This window comes from Balaenoptera musculus, chromosome 19 (assembly GCF_009873245.2).
Source record: "Balaenoptera musculus isolate JJ_BM4_2016_0621 chromosome 19, mBalMus1.pri.v3, whole genome shotgun sequence".
Lineage (NCBI taxonomy): Eukaryota > Metazoa > Chordata > Mammalia > Artiodactyla > Balaenopteridae > Balaenoptera > Balaenoptera musculus.
The window spans coordinates 9487775-9506637 of record NC_045803.1 but is presented as its reverse complement, the minus strand read 5'-3'; the positions used below and the strand labels follow the sequence as shown (position 1 = coordinate 9506637).

Here is an 18863-nt window from a genome sequence, read left to right as displayed (position 1 = left end):
GCAACTGCAGTGTTTTGGTGTTTTTCTCCTCTCTTTGCTGTTCCTGAACTAACAGCAATTACATCTGAAACTTTTCTAGCCCTTAAAATACTGTCTTGGGGCTTCCCTGGTGGCGCAGTGGTTGGGAATCCGCCTGCCAACGCAGGGGACACGGGTTCATGCCGCGGTCCGGGAAGATCCCACATGCCGCGGAGCAGCTAGGCCCGTGAGCCACAACTACTGAGCCTGTGCATCTGGAGCCTGTGCTCCGCAACAAGAGAGGCCGCGATAGTGAGAGGCCCGCGCACCGCGATGAAGAGTGGCCCCCGCTCGCCGCAACTGGAGAAAGCTCTCGCACAGAAACGAAGACCCAACACAGGCAAAAATAAATTAATTAATTAAATAATTTAAAATATATATATATATATTGTCTAATAGTTTTGTCTATTCAATATCTTTATTACCAACTAAGTAATGGGATGACAGAAAACCCATCGCAACAACTAACTTGAACTAATTTATTGCAATACATATTATTGAATTTTACGATTTCTCACTTACTCTTATACTATTCACCAGCCAGAAGTATTTCAATATTTTAACAACCAGCCCATCCATACTAGTGCAAACTATCGAAATTTTAGCCTTACTTGGAAAAACCTGGTTAAGAATTATCTGAGCCTAGAACCTAACTCTCCTTAGGCAAACACGAAGTCCTTTTTGAATGGTTTTCATAGGTTCTGACTTTTCCAGGAAGTGTAACTACCATGTAAGATGAGGGAAGCTTGTATCGTGTTTTGTTCGAAACTTGGCCAAGGATTGTCAACAATATCAGAAAACCACGTTCCACCTGGTTCTTGGTAATTCAACACCTACACCGCATGTTTACAGCCCTGTTAGGAGCTGCCTATGTTTCAGGTGTAAATGTTTGTCTCCCTCCTCGGGTTCTAGGAAGGTGGCCCCGCACATTTGCATATTGAAATGTATATTTTAAATTCCTATCCTTTTATTTCTCCTTTTTCTTACAGTTCAGGCAGTGGGATCATTTTGTGTGTGTGTGTGAAGTATTTGCTTTTGTTTTATTTTTATTTATTTTTATTTTTTATTGAAATATAGTTGATTTACAATGTTGTGTTAATTACTGCTGTACAGCAAAGTGATTCAGTTATATATATATATATATATATATATATATATATATATATATATATATATATACACACTCTTTTCTTTTATATTCTTTTCCATTACAGTTTATCATAGGATGTTGAATCTAGTGCTCTGTGCTGTACAGTAGGACCTTGTGTTTATTGGAATCATTTTTAATATCACGTGCCCGTGGGTTATATCATCCGTGAACTTCATTTCAGGAGAGCCAAGAGGACTTTCCCAGAGCTGACATTCAAGCCAGCACATGCACTGGTATGGCCATGCCTGTGGTTTAAACACAAAAGCATTAAATTATGGGTTATTAATCCATTGGTAAATGGTCACTGCCAAGAGTCCCCTACTATTACCCTCCTGGCTCTCCCTGGGGACCCCCTGGGTCTCCCCCTGACCCAGCAGCCCAGGGGTTAACACTAGGCACAGTGGGAGGAAAGAGGGTCCCAGGGACTGTGGAATGAGCCAATGCATTTACCAAGTAACAAATCTTCCGTGTATCGCCCCTGGACATTACAAAATATTTGCTCTGATAAGTGAATGGCACTCAAAGACATGTTTACAAATGCGCCTTTATGCACGTTAACTCAAACTGGAAACCGCCCAATGTCCGTGAACACATGAGACAAACTGTACATCCAGACAATGGAATACTCAGTGATTAAGACGGGCTGGGGGGGCCACAGAGGGGAGGAATGAACTACGGATACATGTAAAAATATGACTAACTCTCAAAAGCATTATGCTGAGTCAAAGAAGCCAATGCAAAAAGCCATATACCATATGATTCCACTAATGTGAAATTCTAGACGCGTCAAAACGAATCCTTAGGGACCAAAAGCAGATCAGTGGTGGCCTGGGCCTGGGAGGGGATGGTGGGAAAGACAACAAAGGAGCACGAGGAAGTTTGGGGGCGGGTAGGAATGCTGTGTGTTTTGATTGTGGTGGTGGTTTTTCAAGCGTGTATGTATCTGTCAAAACCCATCCCGTTGTCTGCTTTGACGGATGCAATTTATTGTATGTAAATTATACCTCAATAATGTTGACCCCCAAAAAGCAGATGGCGGAGAGGGGCCAAATGGTCTAGAAACATTGATCTGTCACTAGAAGACAAAGCTGAGTCATGTCGCTGCCTGCCCGCCAGACTGTCACTCTGAGCTTGAACCCGGGCCCAAGCCCAATCCAAGGCCAGCCCGAGCCCTTCCTCCCATGCCAGGCTCCTTGGGAAAAAGCAAGAGGGGTGTCCCAATAATAGGAGTGGGTGGGGCAGGGGAGAAAGGGAGAGAGAGATGGAGGCTAGGCTCCAGAGAGTGGCCCTCCAGGGCTTTTTTCTTCTGCTCTTATGTAACCTTCATCAGCGGCCTTTGGGTGAGGTGTAACAGAGCCATTGTCACCAGATGGTGACAGCTGGCAGTGCTTGCCCAAAGTCACATAGCTGGTAGGTAGCAGAAGCGGGATCTGCACCAGGGTAACAGCCTCTTATAGCGACGAGGCTCTGTAGCTGGAGCCCAACTCATTCCTTCTGCAAATATTGAAGACCTACTATGTGCCAGGACCTCTGCTGTGCTCTGGACATACAGCTGTGAGCAGGACAAAGGTGGCTCCCTCCTGGAGTGCACATCCTAGTGGGGACAGGGACTGGGAGTCACTTGAGGCCCTGTCAATACCGAGGAGGCTTGAGATGGTTCCAGTCTTTCTATATGGCCTAGATCAGCATTTTTTTTTAATATATATATATATTTTTTTTTAATATTTATTTATTTATTTATTTTATTTATGGCTGTGTTGGGTCTTCGTTTCTGTGCGAGGGCTTTCTCTAGTTGCGGCAACCGGGGACCACTCTTCATCGCGGTGCGCGGGCCTCTCACTATCGCGGCCTCTCTTGTTGCGGAGCACAGGCTCCAGACGCGCAGGCTCAGTAGTTGTGGCTCACGGGCCTAGTTGCTCCGCGGCATGTGGGATCTTCCCAGACCAGGGGTCGACCCGTGTCCCCTGCACTGGCAGGCAGACTCTCAACCACTGCGCCACCAGGGAAGCCCCTAGATCAGCATTTTAGGCAAACTAATGGCATGTGCTCAGCAGTTTTAAAAAATGGAATAGAGTGCTTGCTTTCGCAGCACATACACTAAAATTGGAATGGTACAGAGATTAGCTTGGCCCCTGCACAGGGATGACACGCAAATTCGTGAAACGTTCCATATTTTTCTAAAATGTGACACAAATGAACCTATCTACGAAACACACTCACAAACATAGAGAACAGACTTGTGGTTACCAAGGGGGCAGGGGGTGTGGGAGAGATGGGTGGGAGTTTGGGATTAGCAGATGCAAACTGGTATGTATAGAATGGATAAACAAGGTCCTACTGTATAGCATGAGGAATTATGTTCAATATCCTGTGATAAACCATAATAGAAAAGAATATGAAAAAGAATGTATATATATATGTGTGTGTGTGTGTGTGTGTGTGTGTGTGTGTGTAACTGAGTCACTCTGCTGTACATCAGAAATTAACACAACATTGTAAATCAACTATACTTCAATTTAAAAAAATGGAATAGAAAAAATTTGGCAAGTGGGAATTCCCTGGCGGTCCAGTGGTTGGGACTCTGCACTTTCACTGCCATGGCCCGGGTTCAATCCCTGGTGGAGGAATTAAGATCCTGCAAGCTGCACAGCGTGGCCAAAATAAAAAAAATTTTTTTTAATTAAAAAAATTTTTAAGGAAATTTAAAAATGGGTAAGGGGCTTCCCTGGTGGCGCAGTGGTTGAGAATCTGCCTGCCAATGCAGGGGACACGGGTTCGAGCCCTGGTCTGGGAAGATCCCACATGCCGCGGAGCAACTCGGCCCGTGAGCCACAATTACTGAGCCTGCGCGTCTGGAGCCTGTGCTCCGCAACAAGAGAGGCCGCGATAATGAGAGGCCCGCGCACCGCGATGAAGAGTGGCCCTCACTTGCCGCAACTAGAGAAAGCCCTCGCACAGAAACGAAGACCCAACACAGCCAAAAATAAATAAATAAATAATTAAAAAAAAAAAAAGGGTAAGTACTGTTTGGTGGAACATGGCCCAGTTGTATGTACATATATTTTCTACATAGATTTTACATGCAAAATATTACATATGTAGGTGTGTATCTCTTTAAACAGGCATCCCTCATCATCTAAATCTCATCCATTCTCCTAAAAGCATGAAATAGAAAATTGGGCAGTAAACAGCTATTTCAAGTGAGGAAAATAATGCACTCCTAGCTCCATCCAAAAACCCCAACTGATTTCCCCAAATACCATTTAACACTGTTATTAAACACTTCTGTAACAACCCACTAAGGCTTCTGGCATAATAGAAATCATTGAAAACAATTACTTAATTTATTCAACACTTAATGAACTCATTAGTGGCTATGTTTGTGTGCAATACACAATTTTGCACAGAATCAGATATGAATGATATTTCCCTGCCACACAGCAATGATCAGGAGAAGTAACTAAATAAACCCAAAAAAGGTGCTAAAGCTGTAACATCTATAATTGGTGGTGCCTCCAGGCACCTGGCAGAAGTCTACATAGGGACCTAGGAAGGGGGAGAGAATATCAGTCACGAGTAACATGCTTCAACAATGCACAAGGGCTTCCCTGGTGGCGCAGTGGTTAAGAATCCGCCTGCCAATGCAGGGGACACGGGTTCGAGCCCTGGTCCGGGAAGATCCCACATGGCACGGAGCAACTAAGCCCGTGCGCCACAACGACTGAGCCTGCGCTCTAGAGCCCGCAAGCCACAACTACTGAGCCTGCAAGCCACAACTACTGAAGCCGATGCGCCTAGAGCCCATGCTCCGCAACAAGAGAAGCCACTGCAGTGAGAAGCCCGCGCACCGCAACGAAGAGTAGTCCCCGCTCGACACAACTAGAGAAAGCCCGCGTGCAGCAACAAAGACCCAACGCAGCTAAAAATAAATAAATAAAATAAATTAATTAAAAATGGATTTCTATTTAAACAAACAAACAAACAAAAAACAATGCACAAGACAGGATCCTGTTAGAAGAGGTGAGTCTTGACTGGTGTCTTCTGCATCCGGGACTCAACTAGAACTGAAAACAGTTGCAGAACAGGTTTTTGATTCAAACAGCAAATTGGGGGTTTAAATTAAAAAAAAAAGAGCGAGTCATTATTGGGACTATTAGGATACTGAGAGTTATCAAGGGGTAACTGCATTCCTATGGAGGTGGTTATAGTCAGAAATGAATTTACCACAGGTGGTACAAAATTTTTAACTGGAAGCTCACATACCTAGGGTACATAATGCACACATCTTAAGTGTACTGGTTAGTTTATTTTTCCAAATGTTTACATCTGTGTAAGCATCAGTCATATCAAGATGTAGGACGTTTGCTGTGTCATAGAAAGCTCCCTTGTGCCCTCTCCTGATCTATATATAGATCCTCGTAGGTCACCATTGTTCTGATTTCTCTCACCATAGACCAGTTTAGCCTGTTCTAGACCTTCATTTATAAATGGAATTATAAGGCATGTACTATTTCTGGTTCCTTTCACTCAAACTGTTATCTGTGAGATGCATCGTGTTGAGTCTATCAATACTTTTTTTGCCCAGCAGGCTTCCATCGAATTATGATTGTACCAGCTAATCCAATTGATTTGTTTCTAAATTTTGGCAATTACAGAGAGCAGCTATAACATTTGTGTACCAGCTTTCGTGTGAATAGGAGCTTTCATTTCTCTTGGGTCAATACCCAGGAGCGGGACTCATGAGCCCCATGGTAAGTAGACATTTTAAAATACACTTTGATATTAAAGTGCCCAGTTTTTATAAGCAACTGCCCAGTGATTTTCCAAAGTGACTGGACCATTTTGCATTCCCACCAGCAATGCATGGGCTCTGTCCAGTTCCACATTCTCATCAGCACTTGGTATTGCTTTTGTTTGTTGCCATGCCAATAAGTGTGTGCAGTGGTATCTCACTGTGGTTTCCAACAGTGTTGTGTGTGTATATATATTTTTTTATTTTTTGGCTGCGTGTTTTTTGATGAACAGATATTTTATTTCAATGAAGTCCAATTTATCATTTTGTTGTTGTTGTTTGTTGTTTTCTGTGTGGCTAGCACTTTTAGTCAAATTCTTGAAAACATCTGATTAGATATACTTGACAATTTTATTGCTGAAGAACATCCTCTGGAGTAACAGCAGTGTGTGTCCTCAGTCTCCCCTCAGGGTTCCCGGGAGTGTTTCTGTTACTGTGAAGGGAACAGAGGTCCTGGGGACAGGGTGGGATTGTACCGTGGAGAGTCACAGAAAACACACACACACACGCACACACACACACGCACAGCTAGAGGTACAGCCACCAACATGACCATCAAAGGAGCCAGCAACCTGTCAGAACATCCTTCTGTTCGAAGAGGGAAGAATTTCCCATGGTGCCCTGTGCCCTGAGACGCGAGGCCATGCAGGCTCCCAGGATTCGCTGTGGAGGCCGCTACTTCTCCATCTTGCTGTTTCCTAGCCTTGGGTGGGGGCAGGAGTTGAGGACTGGGGAGATTTGGGGACAGACAGTCACACACACAGAAGCAAACGCATATACCCCAGCAGCGAGGCCTCCCAGATCTCATGGCTGGGAGGGAAGCTGAGGCCTGTGGCTCCCCGAGCGTGTGGGCGGGACTCTCCAAGAGGCCCTGTGTGTCCGTTCATCCATGCCGCATGATTCCAATGTCCAAAGCATCCCCCGCACTGGGGCAGGGAAGGTCCCTACTGGGATTTACATGACTGATTCCTTCTCACAGGTGTCAGCGTCCCCAGCAGGTCCTGGACAGCGTTTGAGGAGAGGGCTCCCTTCCTCGGTGAGGACCGGCTGCGCGGCCAAGGGCACCTCACTCTTCACCTGGATCAGCTCGGGCACTGAACTGCGGGACTCTGTGCGATCCACGTAACTTTGGAGGAGTCCTGCCCCAAAGGCGTCACCTTCCACGTTGAGGACGGTACAGGACCGGTCCCTGAAGGGGGAACAGTGAGGGGGAAGTGAGTGGGAGGGGAAGCGTCAGGGCCCAACTCTCTCCCCTCTCCCTGCTGGTTACCTTCAAGTCCCCATCATGCCCTCCTTCCCAGAACCCTGTTCTACTCCTCTTAGGAGCTCATCCCTCCATCCTCCCAGGATCCCAAATATCCCTTCCTCTAGAACCTTAAAGATCTCTTCCTCTAGAACCCCAGAAGCCTCCTACCCACCTTCCTTCCCCTAGAATCCCAAGTGTCCCATCAGGCTTTCTCTGCCTTAGAACCCCAAAGATCTCCTCCATCCTCCCTGGATCCCCAAAGATCCTTCTTCCAATCAAATACAAGATTTGTTCCTTCTGGAACCTCAAAAAATCATGCCTCCCTTTCCTTGGGGCCCCAGAAGACCCATCAATGCCTCTTTCTTCTTCTGAAATACTAAGTTCTCCCTCAGGCCCTTCTCCTCCCTAGAATCTTCAGGATCTTTTTCCTTCCTCTTTATATACTTTTTGTGTGGGTGTGTGTGCCATTTAAAAAAATTGAGATACAATTCACATACCATAAAATTCACCCTTTAAAAGAATACAATCCAGTGCTTTTTAGTTTATTCAGAGTTGTGCAACAATCACCACTATTTAATTCCGGAATATTTTCATCACTCCAGAAAGAAACCCTCGTACCCATTAAGCAGTTATCCCCCATTTCCTCCCATCCCCCAGGCCTAGGCAACCACTAATCTACTTTCTGTCTATAGATTTGCCTATTCTGAACAGTTCATATAAATGGAATCATATACAATGTGGTCCTTTTTGTCTGGCTTCTTTCACATAGCATAATATTTTCAAGGGTCATATGTTGTAGTATGTATGTTTGTATCACTGCTTCATTCCATTTTATTGCTGAATAATATTCCATTGTGTGGACATATGACACTTTGTTTATCCATTCATCAATTGATAGGTATTTGGGTTGTTTCCACCTGTTCGCTATTATGAATAGTGCTGCTATGGGGATTTCCCTGGTGGTCCAGTGGTTAAGACTCTGCTTTCCAATGCAGGGGACGCAGGTTCGATGCCTGGTCGGGGAACTAAGATCCCACATGCCTCGAGGCAACTAAGCCCATGTGCCGCAACTACTGAGCCTGTGCTCTAGAACCCATGCACCATTAGAGAGCCCGCGTGCCACAACTAAGACCTGACTCAGCCAAATAAGTAAATTAATTAATTTTTTTAAAAAGGTGTTGAATTAAAAAAAAAAAAAGTGCTGCTGTGAACATTCATGTACAAGTTTTTGTGGACATGTTTTCAATTCTCTTGGGTTTAAACCTAGGAGTGGTATTGCTAAGACACATGGTAACTATTTAACTTTTGAAGCCAGACTGTCTTCTAATCTTTTACGCTCTTAACAGCTTAATCATGATAGCTAACAATTACGTAGCATTTTCTACTTACTGTTCTAAGTAGCTGTTCTAAGAAAGCTGCGTGTATTAAGTCATCTAATCCTCCAGGAGAAACTATTCTCTCCATTTTACAGATGGAGAAACTGAGACACAGGGAGATTAAGTACTTACCCAAGGTCATTATAGCTAGCAACAGTGGCTCTGGGAGCCTGGTCTAAGAGTCTGCTCTATTAACCACTGGGACATGCTCCCTTTCTGGGGTTCCTCTTGGAACCCCAAAGATCCCTTTCTTCCCTCTGATTGGAATACTCAAGGTAAGGTCCCCTCCCCTTTCTTCTAGAACCCCTTCCTTCCTCTCTTCTGCTCAGAGGCTCTCAATGACCCTCTTGCTCATCCCCTTTCTCAGGAGTACCCCTGAGCCCCCTGAACCCCCGAACCACACTCACACTAGCCAGTCCACAGCCAAGATCAAGGAGATGTCGTGAACCGGCAGGCTGACCGCCTCGAGGATGATGGCCAGAGTGAGGACACCTCCAGCGGGGATGCCCGCGGCGCCCACACTGGATGCTGTGGCGGTGACCCTGGGGGAGGAGAGGAGAGGTCAGGGAGAGGCCGCTCGGTAATGGGAGAAGCTGTGGGGGTGGGGCTGCTCCTCCCAGCTCGTGTCCATTCTCAAGGGAGGGGTCAGGTGCCTTGGGGGTCCTAGCCGCAGCCCCCCCGCACTCACAGGATAGTGATAATCTTCACGAAGTCCAAGGATCGCTGATTGAGCTGTGCAATAAACACTGCAGCCACACACTGGAAGAGCGCGGCACCGTCCATGTTGACAGTGGCACCGATGGGCAGAATGAAGCGGCTGATGTGCTTGGCCACGCCGTTCTTCTCCTCCACGCACTTCATCATCAGGGGCAGCGTGGCGGAGCTGCGTGGGACCGCAGATCTGAGTTAGCGCGAGCTCACCCGGCCAGCCCGACCGGGCCCCGCCCACCGCCCAAGCCACACCCCCTACCTCCCCTGACCATCCCCCGGACCAGGCCCCGCCCACACAGCACCTCATCTCAGGCGCAAGCTCTGCCCACCAGCCTAGACCTCTGCTTCCCACGACCCCGGGCCTCCACCCACACCCCTTAGCCCTCCCCGGCTCGCCATGCCCTTCTCTTCTCAGAGCCAGAAGGCACTAGGGATCCCACAGAATGGAAGCATTCCAAAATATAGGGAGTCTTGGACCCCTGGGAGATTACCAAGGGCTACTCCTTAAAATACACATAAAAATTCATAACTAAATTCTAGAATGTCTGAGCGCTCACTGACTCACACCCCTTCCCCATCTCTACCAATAACAGACCTCGATTAAGAATTACTATACTCTTGGGGATGCTGTTATAGGGAGGGTTGGATCCTGAGGGGACAGGGCCAGCAGAGATGGACAAACTACTCAGGAGAGGTGGAAGGAGCTTTTAGAGGTTGGATCCAGGGTAAAGCACTAGAGTCCCCCAAGGCCAGGCCTTGGGGTGGGGAGGGGTTCTCAGGAAGGGAGGAATATATCTCCAAGGCAGTAGTTTCCTAACTGGGGGGGGGGGGCTTCCCTGTACCCAGATCCCATGTACCTAGACAAAATTTCAGGGGTCTTTAGACCTCTGATGCCTGCTCCAGGCCCCTTAAGCTTAAAAACCCTGCCCTGGTCTGCCCCAAGGTCACACCTGGAGGAGGTCCCGAAGGCAGTGGCCAGCGGCGTCATGATGCCCCACAGGAACCGGTAGGGGTTCTTGCGGGTGAAGAAGAAGTAGATGAGGGGCAGCACCAGGAGCCCATGGATGGCGTGGCCAAGCAGGCAGCACAGGATGTATTTGCCGAGACTGGCGAAGAGCATCCCCACGTCCTCCATCTCCACGATCTTGCCGGCCACCAGGAACAAGATGCCCACAGGGGCATACCTAATTACCCAGGAGACAGACTGCCACCTCTGACCATGTGCCCACCCAGGGCCAGGCATTGTGCTGGGCACATGGCCTGACCACATTTCTCAGCCTCCCTCAAAGGCAGGAAGCGCCCACAGCAATGTGGGCTGATGTTCGGGCACCTCCCCTGCCATCCTCCATTCTCTCCTCTTGAACATAGTGCCACTGGGAGATAAAAGAAGTTTGGGTGGTTCCATCGACCACTTGGAGTACAGTCACCCACCAGATTTGGACTTAACACATGACCAGGAAAGAAACACCCACCATGCATATCATTTATATTTTCTGGGTTTGTTTGTTACAGCAGCTAATATGACATAAACCAATACACTCTCTCACCATGAAAAATAAAAACCGTGGCTCATGTCTTAATGACAACTCCCAGGTATGAAGCATTTATGATGTGCCGAGCCCTTGAACGGGATTGAATCTTCACCACAACCCCACAAGGGAGCTCCTATTTTGAGTCTCGTGCCGCTATCATTGAATTAAAATCAAATAGGTCTGTAAAACAGGGGCCATAATGCTACCAACCTCATAGGAATCTTGGGAGGATGAAATGAGATGCCAGTTGAAATTAGCTGAAAGCTTTCTGTACACAATAAGTGAAGTCTATAGACTTCCACTGGGATTTATTATCACCCTCTCCTGGAGGGAAGATCCCAGGGGTTGCATATGTCTCCCAGCCAGGAGGGCTCCCAACATCACTTCCTTGATTGCCTGATCGCTATGGCTACTTGTCTCCAAACCCCTTCTCCTCTTTAGTTACAGAAGAAAAGCACCATTTCCCAGCCACCTGTGCACCTAGCTTTGGCCAAATGCCCAAGTTCTAGCCAGTGAGATGTGCCCAGAAATTATACAAGTACTTGACAAATATTAGCTAAGCTTGTTTACTGTAGGCACGCTATAGGTCAGGCACTGTCCCAAGAACTTTACACGTATTAACTCACTCGTGCCTGGTACTATCAACGCCGTTTTCCAGATGGGGAAACTGAGGCACGGCGGGATAAGTAACTTGTCGTAGGGCACACAGCTGGGAAGTAGTAGCGCCGGGATAGGAACTCAGGCTGCCCAGCTGCACAGCCTGCTCTTACCCACACACCAAGTGTTTCTATTAGTTCCACACAGCAGCTTCTTAGATGTCAGCTACCCTGGAATCAGGGTTGGGGTGGGGGGAGATTTGGTAAAAATGCAGCAGCCCTAACCCACCTCCTGATTTCTGACCTTCTGACCCAGGATGGGTCCTGAGAATCAGTGTGACACCATGTGGAGATGAGACAGGGGAGGTGGCAAGGGTGAAGCCGAAGGCCTCTGCACGTGTTTTTTTTCCCTCATTATCTGAGGCCATTTAACAAAAGCTCATACATAATGGTGATAATCGTAGCTGACATTAACTGAATGCTCAGTAGGTGCTAGACGTTTAAAACACTTTCTAAGTGCTTTACTTACACCTCAGTCACTCATTTCATCTTCATTATAACCCTATAAAGCAGGCACTATTTTCCATTATTGATCCAAAGGCAAACATTTGATGACGCTGAAATCTCGGAAACTGAGATGCGTTAGCCAGGCTGCGGCCACAGCTCGGCGGTCTTTTTATCACCTTCCAATAGGATCAAGAAGGTTCCAGGATCAGTCTTAGCTCTCACGGCATACAGCACTGTCCTCACCTTATAGACGAGGAAACTGAGGCACAGAGAGAGTAAGTCACTTGCCTGAAGTCACATAGCCAGGGAATAGTCGATGCTGGATTTGAATCTAGGCCGTCTGGTTCGAAGGAGCAGACAGAGGATTGCCCCACCCCGCCGCACCAGCCCCCTCTCCCACCACTTACCACATGATCCAGGAGACCAGCACCATGGTGGCATCGTTGAAGGAGTTGAAGAAGCGGATGAGCAGCTCTCCCTCAGGCCCCAGCTTCCGCAGGGCCACGCCAAAGACGATGGCAAACACCACCAGGCCCAGGATGTTCATACCCTCCACCTCACCCCCCACGGGCACCTTTGGGCAAGAACACATGGGGATGGGCGGGGCCATTCAGTCAACCTGCCCAGTGACTGACGGCCTGTCCTGCGCACTGCTGGGACCCAGCAGAGACAAGACCATTCCCCAGGCCCCATCCTCCCAAGGCTCACAGTCCGGGTCCAGGGACCACCCAGAGTGGACAGGGCTGGGACGGGGGAACCCAGGGGAGTATGGGAACCAAGGAAGGTTGTGCTGCCAAGCTTGGAGGAGGGGAATCAGGGAGGGCTTCCTGGAGGAAGGGACTAAGACCTGGAGTGAACAAGGTAAAGGGAGGGGAGGGGTATTGTTACCTCTTCTAGAGAGAGTTAACAATATGCAACAACCTTGAAATGACTCTAACTTAGGCATTCAAAGAACAGAAAGGAATTCACTGTGGCTGGAGCAGAATGGGCCAGGCAGAGTCACAGGATGAGGCTGGGTGAGCGGATGGGCAGGGGCAGGACCTCACAGGGGCCCCGGGGACTATGGCGAGGAGCCTAGGCTTTCTTCCGAGGGCACTAGGGAATATGACAGGGCTTTAGGCAGGAGAGAGGCTGGGTCAGGTTTGCGCTTTGGAAAGAATACTCCAGCTGCCAGGCTGAAGGTGGGCGGGAGGGGGTGGGAAGGGAGGGGAAAAGAGGAGCCTGGACCTGAGTGTGGCTGTGGGGAGGGAGAAGAGAGGGCAAAATGGAGATTCCAGAAAGGCAGAAAAGACAGAAATTGGGGAGGGGCTTCGGAGAGTTTAAAACAGATTGCGCCCAAATGTTAGAAGACCCAGGGGACTTCCCTGGTGGTGCAGTGGTTCAGAATCGCCTGCCAATGCAGGGGACACGGGTTCGAGCCCTGGTCCGGGAAGATCCCACGTGCTGCAGAGCAACTAAGCCCGTGCGCCACAACTACTGAGTCTGTGCTCTAGAGCCCGCGAGCCACAACTTCTGATCCCGCGTGCCACAACTACTGAAGTCCGCGCACCTAGAGCCCGTGCTCCGCAAGAAGAGAAGCCACCGCAATGAGAAGCCCGCGCACCGCAACAAAGAGTAGCCCCCGCTCGCCACAACTAGAGAGCACAGCAACGAAGACCCAACACAGCCAAAAATAAAAATAATAAATAAAAAAGAAGACCCAGAGGGCAGACGAGACCAGGGTAAGAACAAAATGGAAAAACCAAGGTGCAGGACCCCCCACCGCCTTCCCAGCTCTTACCTTCACCTGGGTTCCGTTGAACAATCTCTCCTTATAGGAGGTAGCGTACTGCAGGTGGGGTTGGAAAGAGTCAGCATCAATTGTCATCGAGGCTCCCCCACCCCGTCCCGGCACTGACAATACTCAAAGCCCGCCCTAAGCTTCCCTTAAACGTGATCTCATTCCATCCCACCAGCAACCCTGCTGCAGTAGGACTATTCATACCCCCATTTTCCAGAGGTGGAAACTGAGGCTCAGAGAGGTAAAGGCACTTGCTCAGGGTCACACAGCTAGAATTAGAACCCAGAGGGGGCTCAGAACCCATATTCTCATGAGGGGCGTGGATGGGTTTCATTCAGAAATCACCCAGGAGCCCTGCAATATGGCCTGTAAATATGTGGGCACGTGCGTTTTCCCAGGCACCACCCAAAATCAGGCACCAAGGGGCTGGAACTGGCTGTCTCCCTCCCTGCCCACCCCCCAACCCTGAGGGACACCCCAGAGCACTCACTGAGCGGAAGGCTGCGGACACCAGGTTGGAGGGGAAGATATTTCTGCAGAGATAAACATGGGGGGGGTATTAGATACCACAGGAGGAGGTCAGCGGGGCTGGGTTGGCCTCTTGGGGTGAGGCGAACCTTGGAGGCCCCATCTGTACCCAAATGTGGTCCTCACCCATGCCTCAGACAGGTTCAGCCAGGCAGAGATGGACCTGGGCCTGCACATCTTTCCAGGGTGTGCAGAGTCTCAGCTGGAATCCTGGGGCCCAGGAGGCTGGTGTCCTAGCCCCGAGGGAATGTGGATTGAGGGTGAGGAATGCCAGCTTCCCAAGGCAGGCTGGGACAGGGTTACGGGGCCTGGCTCCACCCCACACTCAGCACCCTCAATACTGTGGCCATCTTGCATCAGCCACTTCCTCCTGGAGGCCTGGGAGGGCTGAGGAAAGGGCTGGCCCTGGGGGCTGGCTGGTGGGTTGCAGGCTGTGGGGAAGATCTGGGTGTGTTAGGGAAGAGGTGGTGAGAAAGTGACAAGGATTGACTGTGTTGTTGTGAATGCGCCTTTGTGTTTATGCAGTCACTCTTGTGTGAGGGTGTCTGGGTGTGATCAAGTGTGCAGCAGCGTGCATTAAACGCCACTGAGCATGTGAGGGAGTCGGACAGTGGCCCCGTGTGCCTCAGGGCAAGACAAAAATAACAGCCAAGGTGACTACAGGCGCTGTACTAAGTGCTTTATATAAATCAACTCATTTAATTCTCCTGACAGCCCTCAGGGCCGTGCACTATTATCCCCATTTCACAGAAAAGGAAGCTGAGGCACTGACAGGTGAAAAAACTTGCCGTTAGGAAGTGGCAAAACTGGGATTTGAAACCGGCCAGCTGGTGCCACAGTCCGAACCGCTTGGCAACCTCGGATCCTCCCTCTCACCAAAGACGTGGGTGCACAGCTGCTGGTGGTGGTGGTTGGTAGTTTATCAGGTGTTGGTATCCGGTTGGGGGGAGCAGGTTAGTGTTCAGATATGTGTGACCCTGTTGGTGTGTGGCCCTGTAGGCATGTATGTGAGCGTGTATGTGCTCGAGCTGTGTTTAGGCAGTGTTCCACATGTTGGTGTGGTCATTGGCATCAGTGAGCGTCTGCGTGCCCGTGTCCAGTTGTGTGTCAGTGGCTTATAAAGTTGGGTGGCTCTGAGATGCTCCAGCTAAGTCCCCGAGTGGCTGGCCAAATGAGTTACATGGATTTGGGCACAACGGGGAAGCTTGCACACATAAACAAACTTCAAGTGGGTGTGCCCGTCTGCAGGTCGGCCTGTACCCACCCAGGCCAGCCAGGGCTGGGTCAGGACACAGCTAATCTCCCCCAGCCAGGAGGTGCCCACCCGCTGTAATTTCTGGACACCAAGCCTCCCCCCAACATCGGCCTGCACTGATGCCCCAAGAGACTGAGGGGAACCGTGTTCCGTGACTCATCATTTCCTTCCCCCACTTCCAGGAAGTCCCCAACCAACCTGGAGACACTGAATCAGCAGGCCTCAAAGGCAAGGCCATGTGGATCCAGCAGTCTGCCCTCCTTAAAAGGGGGGAGAGAGCCATTCTTGAGGGGAGGGGAGCAGAGGCCCAAAGGAAAAGAATCTGCCCCTTTTCTGGGCAGCCTAGTGCAAGGGGAGGGCAGCCGGGTACCAGACAGAGCAGGAAATGGGATGGAAAGTTTGTGGAGGTGGCAGGACTTACCTACCAGGAACATATAAAGAGGAAGCCAGGGTCCTGCCCAGCTGAACTGGGTGGGGAAAAGAGGCTGAAAAAAGGACCTGGCTTTGTCTGGGGGACACGTGGTGTGGGGAACCACGTGGGAAGAGGGCCTGGTGGGGGGTCATTCTGATCTCTTCAGGTCCTGCAGGGGCCCCTTACCCAGGGCTCCAAGAACTTTTATCCAGACACTGGACTTAAACCTTTACCCAGAAGCCCCATCCTGGGGCCCCTGGCCACCCAAAGATCCTCTTCCAAGTTCCCCTCGGGATCCTCCCCCGCTCACAGCAGAGACCCTCAACCCCACCAAGCATCACTTCTCCCTCTATAAGACTTCCACGCCCCTATCACCCTCCTGTGGGGTCCCGCTTATGCACGCAGGCCCCCATATTTAGAAATCTCCTCCAGGAGTCTGTTCTCACTCTCTGTACCCTGACCCTAAAGGGGCCAGAGCGCCCCCCAACTATCCCATCCCGTCTTCCTTGAGGCCCTGGGGATGTCCCGGACACGGAGGACCCAAAACCCCCCTTCCGTCCACGTGGCGACTCCCGCCAACCCTAATACGCGTCCTCTCCCCACGAGGCTGAAGCACCCACCCCCTTCCCCCAACCCCTCCACCGGGAGGGCGGGGTCTGACCTCACAAGATCCAGGAACGAATCGAGCACCTCCTTGCTGGGGGCCTCTTCCACGGAGCCCATGGCCCCGACCGAGGCGTTGATGGCGGCGAAGGCGGCGCCCGGCTGCAGTGCGAGCGCCAAGCCCACGCCGAGCGCCGACGCTAGCACTGTAGTAACCAGGAAAAAGAGCAGCGCCCAGGCGCCCAGGCGGCCGAGCGCGCTCGGGTCCAGGCTGGCCGCGCCGCCGATCAGGCTGCACACCACCAGCGGCAAGATAATCATCTTTAGCAGGCGCAGCAGCAGCTCGCCCGGGAAGGCAAAGGCCTCCAGGCGCGCTGGGCCCAGCGCTAGCGCGCCGCCGGCCCCCGAGACCCCCAGCCCCAGAGCCACGCCCGCCACCACTGCCACCACTGTCAGCAGCACCAGCAGGTTGGCGCGAAGGCAGCGGCGCAGCCGGTCCCCGGAGCCGCAACAGCCGCCTTTCGCCGAGCCTGGGTCCTCTAGGGGGACCAACGCTGAGACACCGTTGGCGGTGGGCTCCGCCGCCGCGTACCCCTTGGGGTCTCCCTTAGGCGGATCGGCCACCATGATGAACGCCCCGGGGTTCCTCAGCGCCTGGAAGCTGGGAGCGCTCGGGGCTCCTTCCCAGGACGCTCTCGTTCCTTAAAACTTTGTTGAGTTAACAGCGCCTGGAGGCTGGAACTTTGGAGGGTTCCTTGGAGTTGTGAGTTCACAGCGCTTAAGTTCCTTGTCTCTTAGAAGCTGGAGTGTTTGAGATTCCCTAGGCTGGGCGCTGGGGCTCCTCTGCTCTTCGTTTGTGCCCGGCGCTGAAAGCTGGGAGGTGGGAGCACCTGGGTTTCTTTACCCTGGGGGTTAGGAAGACGGGAGTTTCTCAAGCTGGGACCTAGGGTCCTTGGCTCCGGAAGGCTGAAGGCGCCCAGGCGGCAGAGGTCTTCAAGAGGCTAGGTCCTGGTGGCGCAGATCCGGGAGGCGGGGACCTGGGGTGCCTGGGTCCTGGAAACGGAGAGCTGGGGAGCCTGAGTCTGGGGGCCGGAAGACGGAGCTCCGGGAAGAGGGGGGGCCAGGCTCTTGGGTCCAGGCGGGAAGATCCGGGCCCCTGGGTGCCGAAGGCGGCGGCCCGGGATCGCGGGAAGAATCAGCTGTTGGCCGAGACCGGACCTCCCGGGCGCGCCGCGTGGCTCTGAGACTGCTTGGCGGAAGCTGCCCGGATTAAGAACCCGGGGCGAGGCTTGAGAGAACGGGGACAAACCCACCGGTGCCGATTGGCTCGGTCGGGTTCAGGGCCCTCCAGGGCGGGGCTTTGGCTGGAGTAGGGCCAAGTCACCCCGATAGAAGGCAGAAAAACAATGGTTACATTCAGGGGCGGGGTCCGGGTGGGGTGGGGGTGGAGGGTCCGAAGGGGGCGGGGCGTTGGGAGGAGGCTTTTCCCTGCCGGAGGATAGGGTATTGGGTTGGGGGCCTATAAGCCACAAAAGTGCCTGGCGCGAGGGTCTCTAGAAAGTGCCAGGTGATCCGCGGGTCTGCAAGTCAATTTAGCCTGAAACTCCTCTTCCGCCCTAAATTCCGGTCTTTTGTCCCTTCTCGTCAATTCCTCGAATGTAAAATACAGATCCCTCACGTGATTGGTGTAAGAGTTAAATGAGATGGAGTGATTTATTTAATAATGTTAATAATTTTCAAAATAAAAGTTCTCAGTTCAGAGCCCCACACGTATCAATTAATGGCAGTTATTATATTGGATTGTAATCCACTTCCCCCTAGGTACACAATTTGCAATTCATCCATTAAAAATTATAATTCAGTTTAATGACTGTGCTAATGCTTTTGCTTTCACCAGATATTTCCCCCTTTTTTTAATTATTAAAAATTAAAAATTAATTAAAAATTTCAAACCTACAAAAAAGTTTAAAGGATTTAGAGTGAACATCCATAGGCCCACCACCTAGTGTCTACAATTATTTCACGGTACTTCTATATAAAATTTCTATCCATTTATCTATCTCTCTAGCCATCCACCCATTTACCTCCTTTTGATGCATGTCAAAGTTGCAGATACCAGCGCACTTCCCTCTAAACACTTCAGTATGTATGCATTTATTAATCAGAGTTCAATATTTCTACGTGGTCCTCTTAGTTCCCTGACCAGGGACTGAACCCGCGCCCTGGGCAGTGAAAGCACGGACTCCTAACCACTGGACCGCCAGGGAATTCCCTGTCTGCAGTCCTCTTTTTCACAAAATGCACAAACTGTAAGTGACATCTGCTGATTTTTGACAAATGCATATGCCTGATTCCAC

The 18863-nt window shown here is 50.5% G+C and overlaps 1 protein-coding gene and 1 non-coding gene across 2 annotated transcripts; one reads left to right on the top strand and one right to left on the bottom strand.

Annotated features, from left to right (window-relative positions):
* The first annotated feature begins 3241 nt into the window (after window positions 1–3241).
* Window positions 3242–3345, top strand: LOC118886003. Its single transcript, XR_005017635.1, has one exon. It is a non-coding gene; the product is annotated as a U6 spliceosomal RNA (small nuclear RNA).
* A 2947-nt stretch (window positions 3346–6292) lies between these two features.
* Window positions 6293–17767, bottom strand: SLC1A5 (solute carrier family 1 member 5). Its single transcript, XM_036834069.1, is given in 9 exon segments — window positions 6293–6970; window positions 6972–7149; window positions 8990–9124; window positions 9271–9465; window positions 10244–10477; window positions 12336–12502; window positions 13709–13756; window positions 14199–14241; window positions 16565–17767. Coding segments are annotated over 9 exon segments (1635 nt in total). The 5' UTR covers window positions 17134–17767; the 3' UTR covers window positions 6293–6904.
* Between the last annotated feature and the right edge of the window lie 1096 nt (window positions 17768–18863).